Source organism: Schistocerca gregaria, chromosome 3 (assembly GCF_023897955.1).
Source record: "Schistocerca gregaria isolate iqSchGreg1 chromosome 3, iqSchGreg1.2, whole genome shotgun sequence".
NCBI classification, from domain to species: Eukaryota; Metazoa; Arthropoda; class Insecta; order Orthoptera; family Acrididae; genus Schistocerca; species Schistocerca gregaria.
This window is the reverse complement of record NC_064922.1, coordinates 413,666,684-413,682,515: the sequence shown is the minus strand read 5'-3', so window position 1 is coordinate 413,682,515 and position 15,832 is coordinate 413,666,684. Positions and strand designations below refer to the sequence as shown.

Genomic DNA, 15,832 nt, shown 5'->3' with positions numbered 1-15,832 from the left:
AAGGCCTTATGTCCATACCAAACCTGACACCTGAGTTCAACTCTCTCATCAGACCAGCAACACCTCGCACTCCAACCTTCTGCCTATTCCACAAATTCCACAAGCCCAGACCAATAAGTCTTCCTGCTGGTTGTCCCATTGTGGCTGGGCATAATGCTCCCAAAGAAAGAACCTCTGTGTTTGTGACCAACACCTCCAAACTATTGCCTGTACACCCATTCTACCTTCAAGACACTGCTCATTTCCTTCACTCTTCCACAGTTCACCTCCTGTTAGCACCAGGCTCCTTGTTGATCATTGTGGATGTGACATCATTGTATACCAGCATCCCTTATGCACATGATCTTGTGGCCAAGAAATACTGCCTTTCCCATTGTGCTTCTGATACCAAACAAACCACCTCTTCCCAATCTTTTGAGCCAATCATTTCTCAATCCACAATTATTTCATTTTTGAAGGTCAAGTCTATCAATGAATATGTGGCCCTGCTATGGATACTATCAAGGCACTATCCCATGTTAACTTATTTATTGGACATCTGGAGGTATCCTGTATGGTTCAGATTAACTCATGACATTTTCATGATTTGGGCTCATGGCAAGGACAACATTTGGGATTTCCTCCATAACAGCAATACCTGTTTCCAAATCCACTTCACCTGACCACTCACAACTCACTGACACATTTCTAAATGTCAATTCCTACCTTTCAGATGGCTGTATGAATATGTCTTTCTGTATCAAACACACCAACCACAAACAGTACCTCCACTTGGACAGCTATCACTCATTTCATGTCAGAATGTGTCTTTCATAAAGATTTGCCATTTGTGGACACCGCATCTACAGTGGAAAGTAATAGTTGTCAAAATATACTGATAACCTTACCAAAGCCTTTACTGACAGACAGTACCATCCATAAATAAATCTCCCATGCCATCTACTCATCTGAAACCAGTAAAACGGTTAACTAGCAACCGAGTGGCACTTCTCTGATCCATTAGTATCATCCCTGCCTTGAAAAGCTCAACCACATCCTCCACCAAGGCTTCAGCTATCTCTTGTTGTGCCCTGAAATGAGGGATATCCTATGCACATCATACAAAGTAGTGTTTTTCACCCACCCAATCTACATAATATCCTTGCCCATTCCTTCTCCAGTTTTGCTTCCAATCCTGCAGCCCATGGATAATTCCCCAGTGCTAAAAAAAAGTGCAACATCCACCCCATGCACCCAGTCATCATCTCCTAGTGCAGTTCCTATCCAGTAAAAGGCACAGTCACATGTAAAAACACTTACATTACACACTGAAGAGCAAAGAAACTGGTACACTTGCCTAATATCATGAAGGGCCCCTGCGAGCATGCAAAAGAACCTCAACATGATGTGGCATGGTTTCCACTAACTTCTGAAGTAGTGCTGGAGGGAATTTACACCATGAATCTTGCATGGCTGTTTATAAATCCACAAGAGTACAAGGGGATGGAGGTCTCTTCTGAACAGCATGTTGCAAGACATCCCTGATATACTCAATAATGTTCATGTCATGGGAGTTTTGTGGCCAGCGTAAGTGTTTAAACTCAGAAGAGTGTTCCTGGAGCTGCTCTCTAGCAATTCTGTATGTGTGGGGAATCGCATTGTCCTGCTGGAATTGCCTAAGTCTGCCGGAATGGACAATGAACAAGAATGGATGCAGATGATCATACAGGATTCTTATGTACAAGTCACCTGCCAGAGTCGAATCTAGACATATCAGGGGTCCCATATTACTCCAACTGCACATGCTCCACACCATTACAGAGCCTCCACCATTTTGAACAGCCCCCTGCTGACATGCAGGGTCCATGGATTCATAAGGTTGTCTCCATACCCGTACACGTCTGTCCACTCAATACAATTTGAAATGAGACTCATCTGACCAGGCAATGTGTTTCCAATCATCAACAGTCCAATGTTTGTGTTGATGGGCCTATGTTGTTGTTGTTGTGGTCTTCAGTCTTGAGACTGGTTTGATGCAGCTCTCCATGCTATTCTATCCTGTGCAAGCTTCTTCATCTCCCAGTACCTACTGCAGCCTACATCCTTCCCAATCTGCTTAGTGTATTCATCTCTTGGTCTCCCTCTACGATTTTTACCCTCCACACTACCTTCCAATACTAAATTGGTAATCCCATGATGCCTCAGAACCTGTCCTACCAACCGATCCCTTCTTCTAGTTAAGTTGTGCCACAAACTCCTCTTCTCCCCAATTCTTTTCAATACCTCCTCTTATTTTGTAGCACCACATTTCAAAAGCTTCTATTCTCTTTTTGACTAAACTATTTATCGTCCATGTTTCACTTCCATACATGGCTACACTCCATACAAATACTTTCAGAAATTACTTCAAGCTTGTGTCATCAAGCCATCAAGGGTAAATGAGTGGCCTTTGGCTCCAAAAGCCTGTATTAATGATGTTTTAATGAGTGGTTCACACGCTGACACTTGTTAATGGCCCAGGATTGAAATTTGAATCAATCATGTTGAAAGATTCTCTTCAGTTGTCATTGGTCCCATTCTTGCAGGATATTTTTCCAGCCACAGCGACATCAGAGATTTGATGTTTTACCAGATATATAGTACACCACATTGATTGAAACTCACTTAAATTCTGATAACGTGCCATTATAGCAGCAGTAACTGATCTAACAACTGCACCAGACACTTATTGTCTTATATAGGCATTGCCGACTGTAGTGCTGTATTCTGGGATACTTTTTCAAACCAACAGCTCAATTCAAGGAATCAATACTAGAAATAAGAATAATCTTCACTAGGATTTAAAGTCACTTAGTCTTTTACAAAAAGGTATGCATTATTCAGGAGCACACATTTTCAATAATGTGCCAGAAGCCATAAAAAGCTGAACAACCAATGAAATTCAGTTTAAGAGAAGCCTAAAGGATTTATTGGTGGCCAACTCCTTCTACTCCATTGATAAATTTATCAGTAAAAACTAACTGATTTGTATATGTGTCTGCCTGTCTCTGTATACGTGCGGATGGTTATGCGTGTGTGTGCCAGTCTATACCTGTCCTTTTCTCCCCATAAGGTAAGTTTTTCCGCTCCTGGGATTGGAATGACTCCTTACCCTCTCCGTTAGAATCCACATGCTTTCGTCTTTCCCCTCTCCTTCCCTCTTTCCTGATGAAGCAACCTTGGGTTGCGTAAGCTTGAAATTTGTGCATGTGTTTGTGTTTTTTATTGTGTCTATCTACCAGTGCTTTTCCTGTTTGTTAAGTCACAGCATCTCTATATATTTCTCCCATGTGGAATGTTTCTTTCTATGATATAAAGAAAGATTCTGTGACTTAACGAACGAGAAAGCACTGGTAGATAGACACAATAAAAAACACACACACAAATTTCAAGCTTTCGCAACCCAAGGTTGCTTCATCAGGAAAGAGGGAAGGAGAGGGAAAGCCGATAGGATGTAAGTTTTAAGGGAGAGTGTAAGGAGTCATTCCAATCCTGGGAGCAGAAAGACTTACCTTAGGGGGAAAAAAGGACAAGTACAATCTAACTTCTGCCACCATTTCAGTGCAGTAATGTGTTCATTGTAAATAAGTATTATAGTAGTTGTATTACATGTTTATTACCTTGTAAATAAATAAATAAACTTTTTTATTTTAAATTCAGTGCATTAGTATTAGTATTTATATAGTTTTCATTAAAAAAATGACGATCATTCTATTTGGGACCTGTGGAATGGTACATTAGCTTATTCGTTTTAGTTGTAAATATTTGTCATGTATTGTTGTTTTTCTGACATGTTCTACATCCTGGAGGACCTCCTCACTACTGATCAATTGGAATGAAAGTAAATCTAATCTAATAATCTGCCTGTTAACATTTCTCTGCATTTGAATACACATGCCTATACCAGTTTCTTTGGTGCTTCCGCTATATTGTAATTATTGTACAGCATTCTATGTAGGCATGGCAAGTGACAATTGTCTGCTGACATGAATGTCCACTGCCTTACTGTGACAAATCACTAATTGACCACTCAGTGGCTGTAGATGCTGCACACCACAAGACAAGTGACTTCAACAGCTGCTTCACTCTGCAGACCATTTGGATATTCCCTTCCAGCAAAAGTTTTTCTAAACTGTGCAGATGGAAATTTTCCCTCCAACATATCCTGTGCTCTCATAGTCCCCCTAGCGCAGACCACCACACTGCCTCACCTTATCTTTTACTGTTTCTCTTGTATCCACATCACTGCCCATCCATCCAGATTGAGCACTTCCTTCTCCCACCACTCTTCCACCCCTCCCCCCATGCTGACATTCTCTCTCTTTCTCTCACATCCTCTTCTTCCTCCCTCCCTCTCACACTTTTTAAAGCCCTCTCTCTTTCTCTCTCTTCGTCTTCATCTTTCTCTTTTCCCCCCTCCCTTCTCCTCTTTCTTTCTCCCCTCTTGCTCTTTCTACATCACTCTTTGTTCCACCCTCTGTGATCTTTTCGTCTTCTTGTGCAGCTGTGGAGTCATCTGTGCAAAAGACCTGCCTCTTGCCCATTACCCCCTTGTTGCATCCTTCCCTACCCCCTCCCCAGAATCATCAGCTCAGACAACTGCTTTCAATAACTGAGGGAGAGTTCATTTGGGTGTCGTGTTTGGTAGTCGTATGTGTGAGTGTGTGTACTTCTGATAGAAAAAGATCCAATGCTCAATAGCTACTGTGGATACTGTTTTCTGTTATACGTTTCTGTGCTTCATGCTTCGATCTGATATAGGTGAACACCTGCGTTTCTCTTATTTTACATGTTAAGAATTTGTGCTATTCTTCTGCACAGTGTTATACTGAGTAACTGACAGACAACTACTTGCCTCCACATGGTATCATTAGCTTCAGACAGATCAATATATACAGCAGAGATCTTCAGTTTTTTCTGGAAGCTAGCTTCTATGTAAATTGTCAACAAAAGCACTTTAATGACACAACTATGGTTTGGTCAAAATCTAGCCTTTTCAAGAAGAATCTTTCCAAGTATCTTGATGCATAACCTATTACACAGCAGCCTCATGAGTAATTTGCACATCATTCTCATAAAGGCAATAATATGGAAATTTTGAAGCTTGCTTTTGGGTTTACCTGATTTTAAGACAATGATTGTTTGTGTTTTATAAATCATGGAATGGATCATCACTGCTGCTCTGTTTATCATGTTTCAGTGCTCTGACAGGGTCCCCTCATGCTGTAATTTTAAACTCATTTCAAACAAGTGATGGTACATTGTGTGCATTACTTGTTTGCTGGCATATTGTGCAAGTTGTTTAACATGTTTTCTCCATTTATTATTAACTAACATTTTACACGAAAGATTTCATTCAGTCTTGCATGAGCAAGGAATGCACTTGTATGGTCACAATTGGCTTTGCTGCTGAATACCATCAACATTATCTTGTTCAAATTTACAATTTTAAGTAATCTTCTGCATACAACTACACATGTGTTATTAGTTGAAATATATTCAATTCTTTCCTGTGCTTCCAAATTTTGTTCCTCATTTACTTGTGTCATGTCATCAGTGTAGAGTATTTTCTATGCATAGAAGAAGTTACCCTATATTATTCATATATTAAGGTTTTTTCCTCATCACTTTCAAGATTGGAATATGGGAATTTTTTTACTGGAAATAGGAAGTCATAGTTCTTGTGGTAGCAGTATACATAAGTAAGTTTTTGTGTGTGTAAAATCATGATGAATAGTTGGTCATTAATTAGTCATCATAATTTCTTTCTTTCTTTTTAGACTGTCATTTGATCTCTAGAATGCCTACGTCTAAGTATCATAAATTGGAAGTGTCAATCCACAATATTTTGCAAGGAGGCGTGACACTTGATGAAGAAGATATAAAGGAATGTAACAAACATCTGGAAGAGGTATTATTCTAGTGTTTTGCTGACACAGAGTTTTTGCATTATTTCTACCCTATTGCTCTAATTGTATTATGTGTAAAATAGAAGTCAATAATAATATATACTTTACAGCCATGCATAGTGACCAGGTTTATCCAGAGATAGGTATTTTAGGTTATGAGTTTTTTCCTGTTTCACTTCATCATTTCAATTCAGCCATGGGATGCTCTTCATCCACCTTAAGAGACAGTAAATAACAATTTTTTCAGTAGATTTTACTTGAGACTGGTAGAAATATTGAAGCATTAATTTATCCATTTTTAGTAGAAGAATGTGAGCTTGAAGGAAGAGCCATTCTCCTATACGGCACTGAACTGTAGTGCATAACTGTTCTGTTATTCATTATCTGTAACGATACATCAATAAGAATAAATTTATATGGAAGGTGACACAACTTCTTACGAGTTTAAAACCTTGTTACCATTTCTTTATATGAACCTATTTGTGGTTCTGTGATAGTTATAATATGTTGTAGGACATACCCCATACCTTATTTGTACTGCAGGATAAGAGAAACTGACAATCTGAGATAATGGAAACTGATATTAACAGTGTATAAATGAAGTAATGGATTGCTAAGTTTGATAAAAGGGAAACTGAATGTACTGTCAGTTTTTTACTTATAATTTTCTCAGAACCAGAGACAAAATTTTTAAAATCATCCTTTTTATGTAGACATCAGCTTCATTGCTAGTCTTCATCTCATTTTATCTTTATTGTCTTTCTTGATCTATAGGTCTGGATGGCTTCCAAACTTCCTAAGTGCTCCTGTCTTCAAGCCATCCCCTTTACTTTTACTGAGGGAAAGAATTCAAACACCAAATTCAGGTGAATCTTGGAATGTTTTGTACTGATCTGACATTGTAAGCTTTCCCAGCATTGTAATTTGAGGTGTGTTTGTTGGATTTTCAGCCAAATCCTCAAATCACTTTTACAGTATTTCAGCATTCAAATGGCTAACATTCTTTGGGTGCCAAACTGAAGTTCTGAAAAGTCTGAGCTGTCACTCTAAGATAGCCCATGGCACACATGAAGTTGGTGAATGCTGGAATAAGGAATATTTCACAATCCAGACAACTGCCACTAAGAGCTGCTACTTATAATTTTACACACATTGAGAAATGGTACATATTGTAATGGGGTTCACATCCTACTTAAGGGAAATCCATTGTCTATGTTAATAATATTACCTACAAAATAAATCTCTGTCACATCCTTAATGTCAGCCTCGATACCAGGAGACACACATGTATGTCCTCATATTTTATCCCATATCTCTCAATCAAACAGTGATGAGCCACCGTGCATTTCTCTTATTTTTGAATTTTGTTCACCATTGTTGGAGGGTAATGTTTCTCCTAGAAAAAGATTAGCTGTTCACTTTATTTGAAAAGATAAAGATTTAGTTTACCGACGAATAAAGGTAATACCACAGTGCCCCTATGATATCAATTACACTGATTAGTCAAAGCATTGTTATCACCTGCATAATAGTTTGTTGGAAGGCAATACAGCAGTGATTCTGTGTGGCATGGATTTTCCAAGTCCTTGGTAGATATCTGAATGTTTGGTGCCCAGTAGCTTACCAGATGGTGCTCAGATTGAGTGAATTTTGTGGCTAACACATGAGAATCAGTTTACTATCATGTTCCTCCAACCACTGTAGCATAATTCTGGCCTTGTGACATGGACAGTTAACCTGCTTACCATGTCATGTGCTCACAATGCCAGGTGGTATTCATTCTCACAGTGGGCAGTGGTCATAATGTTGTAACTCATCAGTGTACTTGTATATTAGAAAAATTGTTTCTTTACTTGATGACTTAGCTTATTGAAACTTACAGAGAAACCCCACAGATAGGGTAAAATATAAGACCCTCTCACTTTTATAAATGTGATAAAAAAATTGGCCAGATGTGGCTGTTCCGAAAAGATTATGTAATGGACCAAATTTCCACAAAGAAAGGGTTCTATTGTGTTCCATTGTCAACACCTTGTGTGTGCCTACCTACAACTTGGTAAATTACTAGAGGGGCCTCATCACCCATTTGTCGGAAAATGTGATTACTGTTTTTCTAATTCATTTGAATTCCAGCTGAAATCATTATTCTTGGGCCAATCAGATCATCTGGTCAGCTTTTGTTGTTGTGTGTCTTTTTATGTGGCTTTCACTTAGAGATTCCTTGAACTCAGTCAGTAAAAACACAAATGTGAAAATGATGAAGTTCTGTCTTCATGTCTGACTCTGATGGTTTGCCTAAAGAAATTGGACACTTGAAGTCCTGTTTTCATGCAGAATGGATTCTATGATAAGCAGATTTGTCACATCTTGGAGTTTGCACTACAGCCTGAAGCACAGGGATCTGGATGTGTACCAGCTGCCTTCCTTGTTTATACTGGGAACATATCCTCCAAAACTGGGAGAACATAAAATATTAAGACTGAAATATTGTTAGATCATCCAATCAAGACTAAGGGCTGGCTCTAAAAGATTGTCTGGGACTAAGGAAGGCTAGTGTTTGTTAAATTCCATGTTCCTATAGCAAAGCTTCAAAAGACAAGACAGCTAGTTTGGTTCATAACAGTCTTCAACAAGCAGACAGATCTGCTGTGGTTGAGCACTGTTTAACTGAGACATACTGGATTAAATATGAGGACACATAAATTGTTGCCAACATATCTTGGTATTGAGACTGTGTTCTGAAGATTAGGGATTATATTAGCAAATAAACATCAGAGTTCCAAGCTATAAATGCCTACATCAGATGAACAGTCATCTGAAAAACATTATAAATGCCAAACAAAGTTCAACAGAGAGTGTAACAAAATGCATTAAGGTCTTTTCATACATCTGGGGACACACATACTATGCAGTTACAGTGAAGATGAGCTGATTAATGAAACAAGAAACATTACAGGAACAGTAAAAAGATTTTCTCAGGATCCATGATAGTGGTAAGTGACATTGTACACCAAAGAACAGTGAGCAGCAGCTATAGACAGGATAAATGACTGTGTTTGAGATCCATGTACTTTGGATATAATGTTCTTAGAACAAAATAAGTTCATTAGGGAAAAATTTCCTCACACAGAATTGCCTTATAACTTAGACTCTAAAACTTGTACTAAACTTCATAAGTGTTTCTGAAATCATAAAAATAGACTAAAGTGGTGGTTGCAGAAACAGGCGAAAATTTAAATGTCTGTGTGAAACCAGGGTTAAAATTAAAGGTTCTAGAATGTGAGAAAAAGGGATTCTCCTAAATGGGTACAGAGATCTCTCTTGTTAGGACAGTAATAGAATTTAGTACCTTAGCCAAGGAAATTAAACACAGAGTTGTGAGAGATGAAAAAACGTGACTCGTAGGGGATATTGAGGACAGGAAGTCTTTCCAGCAGGATACCATGCGTTCGAAGGAGATAGACAGACCAAGTGGGCTTGGGTATTTATTTTAGTGCATAAAGCATATGCATACAAGCAGACTTTCAATTGTAATTCTGAAGTCCTAGAGATATGGCTCAGCATTTCTAGAGGGGACAGGTTAGATATAATAGCATTTACAGGATGTCCCACATAAAACTGGTTGCCTCATACTTGAGATTCAGGTAACAATGAGCTAACTAAAAAAGAGTCTTGAATGAACTTTGACAGAAGCCTAAACAAGCCTGACATACTGAAACTGTGAATAGTGCATTGGTAATGGCTAGGCACTAGCCAAATTCTAGTTTTACGTTAATAAAACCTGAAAGAAAAGGATGACTGATTACTGTGCTCCATCATTGTGAAAGCCATATCATAGTTGGTGAGTGCATTCACATTTGTAGAGGCAGGTAATTTAATATAAAGGAAGGTGAGAATGCAGAAAAAAAGATCAGAAAGGGAAAGGGCAGAGAGACTTGTGTGGAACCCCTAAAAATGGAGCTACATGAAGGTAGGAGAGAAACAAAAAAAATGTTTTCTGGAGCAACTGATTGCGGTGAGGCAAGGTTACCAGGAGAGGTGGAGAAGCATGTTTGGGTATATAAGGAGCCATAAGGGTCACAAAGGACAGTTTCAGACATTCAATCAGTGTCCAGCTACTGTCAAAGGATGCAGTAAAAGCAGAACTTTTTTACTCAGGAATACAGTAGTATAGTGGGTTTGGGTAGGGAAGGACATGGTAGAAGCAAATGGAAATGATGGGGTTGTCATCAATGGGTTTACATTTGATAACAGGGAAATATATGTAGCTGTGAAAGAAACAGAATGAAAGACGGTAGTATTGGTGAAGAGAATATATGGATTTCAGTATTGTGCCTTACCTAAGATTCCTAAGTGACATCTGTTGTAAACAATATTTTTTCCCAGGTGAATGGAAAGAAGTAATAATACCTATATACAAGGGAAAAGGAGCAAGGGACAACAGTAAAACCTACACACCCATTAATCTTACCTTTATTCTAAACAGAATACAATGCCTGACAAAAAAGTGAATCACCCAAAAGACGAGGCTAGATGTAAGTGTAGCTTCATATATGCACACATCATTGGCATGTATGTAAATGATTATAGTTACAATTCACTGTGACAGGTAGAATAGCCACCAGAGTACATTACTGTTGTTCATGTTTTGTGTTGTTATCAAGCCTGTTATGGTACACAAGGAATGTGAACATCTGAACAGTGGTAGATGCTGAGTGGTCACTGTGAAAGACATGGGGGTGCCACATATGCATGTGAGACAGCTTTATCAGCACCTGACAGTCTCCATTTGGCTGGCTGGTCAACTCATGCAATATCCAGATTTGTGGGCATTCAGGTGTGACACTGGCCAAATGTTGGATGATGTGGGAATCTGAGGGCAGGCATATTCATCATCAAGATTCTGGTCAACCATGTCTTGCCACCACAGTGTAGGCTTTCCATATTCCATACCAAACATACTGTAACCTCTTCACATGTGTGTCTGCCATACGAGAAGAAGTAATGGATTCCCTGCAACATTCTGTGTCATCCTGCAACACTGGTCAAAGACTAGCAGCAGACAGATGAGAGTATCACTGTCATGTGAGAAGGCTGTCATTGAAGTGTTGTCACAACTGGCAAGCAAGTGCTGCTTATGAATGTCATCACATTGTGTACTGTGATGAATTGCATTTCTGTGCTATCCCTACAGTTTTGGGCTAGCTTGACTCAGGAGAATATACATTGGCTTTATGACACTCCTCCCAACTGAGTCAGTGCATCCATCAAGGGTAACAGGGGTGCAGTGTCATACTGGTAAGTGACCTCACATTGCCATCTTCTTTGTAAATTAGTTTGATTCTGTGATCACTGAAGTAACATCACATACCAATTCAGCCCACAAAGTTTCGTTTAATTTCTACCTTCCTTCCTGGGTGATTTTGTTGTCGGGCAGTGCATTTGAAGGGATTATCAATAAATATGCCTGAGACTGTTTGCAGGAAGTTATGTGGTGGTGTAGGAGCCAGCATGGATTCAGAGCTGGCTTTTCATGCTGGTTACAGTTAGCTCATTTTCAGCAGGTAACATCAGAAGTGATTGACTGGAGAGGGTAACTTGACTGTATAGTCACTGATTTATTCAAAACTTTTGATAGGGTCAATCACATGATACTGCAAAAAATCCCTGCAAGGATTGGATCTTGATGAAAGAGTAATATGTTGGGCCACAGAACATCTGCAGCGCAGAAAAACTGGGAGAGTTCCCATGAAAGCTAGTGATGATAGAGAGAGATGTACCACAAGGTAGTAAATTAGGGCCATGTGATTCTAATTTATGTCAGTGGTGTTGAAGAAGGGACGAACTCAGAGTTAAGACTATTTGCTGATGACTTACCAGTAGTTGTTTACAGGAAAGTGAAAAACTGAAATGACTGTGAGATTATTCAGAAAAATCTAGAAGTTATCAGAAACTATATGCATAGAAATGGCCTAGGGCATAACAATGAGTGCTGGGTAACTACATTTGGAACTTCATAAAGTAAGGGAGTAAACAAGACATATACACAGAGATGACAAATGTCATGTGAATGCAATATACAAAAATACAGAGGATGACAGACAGTATTATTTACTTGAGGTGTAAAACGGCCGTGCATTGGTGGAGCTACAGTTTGTACTCAGGTGATTCATCTGAAAAGGTTTCTAATATTATGGGAATATGAAGGTAATGCAGAATGGTAGCTGGAGCTACGTGCATGAGTCATTCCATTCCAGAACGCAATAGGAAATTAAATATTTTGAGATCCAGAGTGGCAAGAGCGTGGCAAGAATAGCAAATTTCAGGCATTTCCTCTCATCATGGAGAATGCAGTAGCCAACAGCTTCCACTTAATGCCTGAGATCAGCAGCATTTATGTAGAGTTATAGTGCTAACGGACAAGTAAAAATGCATGAACTAACTGCAAAAATCAATGTGGGACATGTGACAAATATATTCATTAGGACAGTGCTGCAAAATTTGCCGTTAGTGGCCAATGGAAGCAGACAACATATGGAAGTACCTTTGCCAACAGCACAACATTTCCTTTAGCAGCTCTCCTGCACTTGTGAACATATTGGCTGAACCTGAGACAATTGGTAAATGGTGGCCTGGTCAGTTGATAAGAGCTGATGGTATGGTTCAAGTGTGGTGCAGACTCCATGAAGCCATGGACCCGAGTTGTCAACAAGGCACTGTGAAAGCTGTTGGTGGCTACATAATGGTGTGGTCTGTGTTTACACGGACTGGATTGGGTCCTCTGGTCCAGCTGAACTGATCATTGACTGGAAATGGTTATATTCAACTACTTGCAGACCACTTTCAGCCATTCGTGGACAGTGTGTTCCCAAACAATGATGGAATTTTTATAGATGACACTATACAATTTCACTGGGCAACAAGTTTTGAATGTTTGAAGAACATTCTGGACAATTTGAGTGGATGATTTGGCCAGATCACACACCCTAAATCCCATTGAACATTTATGGCACATAATCAAGGAATTGTTTGTGCACAAAATACTATGAGTGGCTATAGAGATGCCATGGCTCAGTATTTTTGCAGCTGACTTCCAATGATTTGTGTCCATACCAAACAGTGTTGCTGCATTATTTGGGCAAAAGGTCTGACACAATACTGGGAGGCATCCCACATCTTTTTTCATGTCAAGTATGTCTCTGCACGTGTTAATGATAGTTCTGAAAGTTTTACAAGCAAGAGTAAAAGGAGAAAGCCCACATATTGCTTGTCTGACTCCATTTGGAGGATACTGCAGGGATGTGCAGTGATCAGTAAAAATATGTGTCAGGGCAGATACGATGAATGCAGCAGATGGCTGTCTGGAATATTGGAGGGACCCACCAAAAAACAATTAGTACCTCAGAAATAATTAAGAAATTTAAATTGGGAGATTACACACAAGAAGCAAAGAAGTGAGCAGATAGGGGGGAGGGCAGGCTGGAATTTACCAGTCATAACTGGCTGAGAATGCATGAGACCACTGATGGTTTGTATAAGGGAGGGAAAGATCCACCAGCACAAAATAAATGTGAAATAGTGGAACAACGATGAATTTAAAAATGTGTCTTTCAAAATGAATACTGTGGTGTTAAGGCTTTGTAGATTTAATACAGTCAACATAAAATTATAAATTATACTTCAACTGAAAGAGTGCCTCAAACAGTTTTTCTTACAAGTGAGCACCATTCAATACTTGGCACACATTAGGTTGATAAGTGAGTTCTGCTCAAACCTTGATCGGTGTGTCTGGAGTAATTGTTGCAACAACTGCTTCAGTCCTGTTTCTTAAGTCATTGTAGATCAGCTGGTAGCAGAGGCATATACACATGATCCTTTATGAACGACCAAAGGTAAAAATCACATGGTGCCAGACTGTGTGAATATAGAGGTCATGCAAAACATCTGGCCCCTTTTGGCAGATCCAGTGGTCAGATACAATGCCATTTGACCAATCAAATTCTGATTTATGCCAGTTAGGCAGCACGTCATCTTGCAGCCGGATAAAGTTCTGTGGTTCAGCTTCTAACTGACTAACTAACTAAATAACTAACTTCCAGTTGAGGGAAGAGCTATAGTTCTAGTGCATCAAGATAAAAACACCAGCTACAGTTGCTTCAGCGAAAAAGAGAGGCCCATAAACCTCCTGCTAGAATACAGCATAAAAACATTCGGAATAGGGGAGTCTCATTGCAACTGTACCATCTCATTGGGGTTTGCTGACCCACAGATGGGCATGTTATGTTTGTTTCTATTCCACTTAGGTGAAATGCCTATTTATCACTGAAGACAACACAATCCAGGAAATATTCATTATCATGTAGCAACATTTTGTTTGCGAAGTTGCCACATAAGCCATAATCTGTAGACTTTTGAGCTTGTAACAGGTATACAGACAAAACTAAAATTGAGTCATTCTTTCAATTTATGTATTACTTATAACTCTAATGGAATAAATGCTACAAAACCACAATATTCATTTTGAACATCTGATACTGTTTGTAGAGGAGTAAAGGAATGGAAAAATTACCAGGTGTCCTTTGTCCATCTCCTGAAAACATCATTAAATTTAAATACCTTAGCCTTGGTGACAAAATGCCAAAGATTATGGAAATAGTTGAAGGATAAATTCAGTTTTGTAGTAAATTATTGTATCCCAGGGATATAATGTAATAGTGTGATGTGAAATGACAACAGCTATTTGTGAGCAAATAAAAAAGTATCTGTCATATCTTATAATATCTTGATGCAAAATCCATTGCTTCCCAAAGCTAAACTGAGAGTTTAATAAAGCCCCTTCTTTGCAGGTTTTGCTTTTGCTGGAACATGAAATGAAAAAAAATCCAACTTTTTTTGAACTTTTTCGACAGAAACAGTATGTTGGAAGTTTTTATGAAAACTTGAAAATTGACATTCCTGATGAATTTGATATTGATTTTGAATTGTGGCTTCCATCATGGATTGGTGAGTTGCAGGTAAGTGGGACACATGAACAACAGATAATATAGGTTCAAACCTATTAACATGCTAATATATATGAGTATCTACATCAACAATGTGTGCAAACTAAAGAGAACTATTATATTAATCATCACTAGGAGAGCATTGTGTGGAAAAAGTCCATTTCATACAGGAATCAGATTAGCAATTGTGTCGTCTAGAGCTGTTCTGATACTGAAAGTAAAAGTCTCCATGAGCTCACCAGAGTGCACTATGTACATGAAAATGCAGTCTTGGTCAGTTTTGTGAAATTGTGGCACACTTCTGTCATTGGACAACATGGTGAATGAAGTTCATTTTTGTGAAGAACATGATTCAGATTCCTGTCTTGGAGTAATGCTTTCAAAATGTAGCAACAACAAATTACTTCATTTCCTACTCCAACTTGTCTAGTGCTTCTCTAATGAGTTCAATGTCAGGAAAACTAAATTTTAATTTTTATTCCTTTCCATTTCCTGCCTTTTAATAATAACAGTTGATTGTTGAAATACAGTGTTTTTGTAATGAACTCTTTAGTGATTATCTGGACCAAAAAAAATTCCACAGACTTATAATCTCATAAATTTATGAAACAAGTTTCTTTGATGCCTTGATTTGTTGCACTACTGGGCCACTGTTCTTGGGGCATTGAAAGCCATAATCTAGTTAATACAAAATGTCACTGCAGGCTTGAGACAAGAAGCTTAGAGAAGCGAGGCAGATAGGAGATGGCTATGTATTCTTTAACAAGAATTATATATTTCAGCCCTGATGTAACACGCTGATGCAATGTAACACGCTGATGCAATGAAAATATGGAAGCCAGACTGTAGCAGTAGTGACTTGATTATCACATGCCCAAGCCTTGTGCTGCAGCTGTACTGTGG

At 38.8% G+C, this 15,832-nt stretch overlaps 1 protein-coding gene across 8 annotated transcripts in view; it reads left to right on the top strand.

Moving 5' to 3' along the window:
- Positions 1–15,832, top strand: part of LOC126353879 (cyclic GMP-AMP synthase-like receptor) — a 324,472-nt gene that overhangs the window by 47,744 nt on the left and 260,896 nt on the right. For 4 of the 8 annotated variants that reach the window (XM_050003079.1, XM_050003076.1, XM_050003078.1 and 1 more), the window contains one exon: positions 14,774–14,941. In XM_050003079.1, the coding sequence (XP_049859036.1) occupies positions 14,798–14,941 (144 nt within the window). In that variant the 5' untranslated portion in view covers positions 14,774–14,797. Of the gene's footprint in view, positions 1–5,798; positions 5,930–6,701; positions 6,794–14,773; positions 14,942–15,832 lie in introns of those variants that run through there. The other 4 variants (XM_050003074.1, XM_050003077.1, XM_050003075.1 and 1 more) reach the window with 2 other exon arrangements.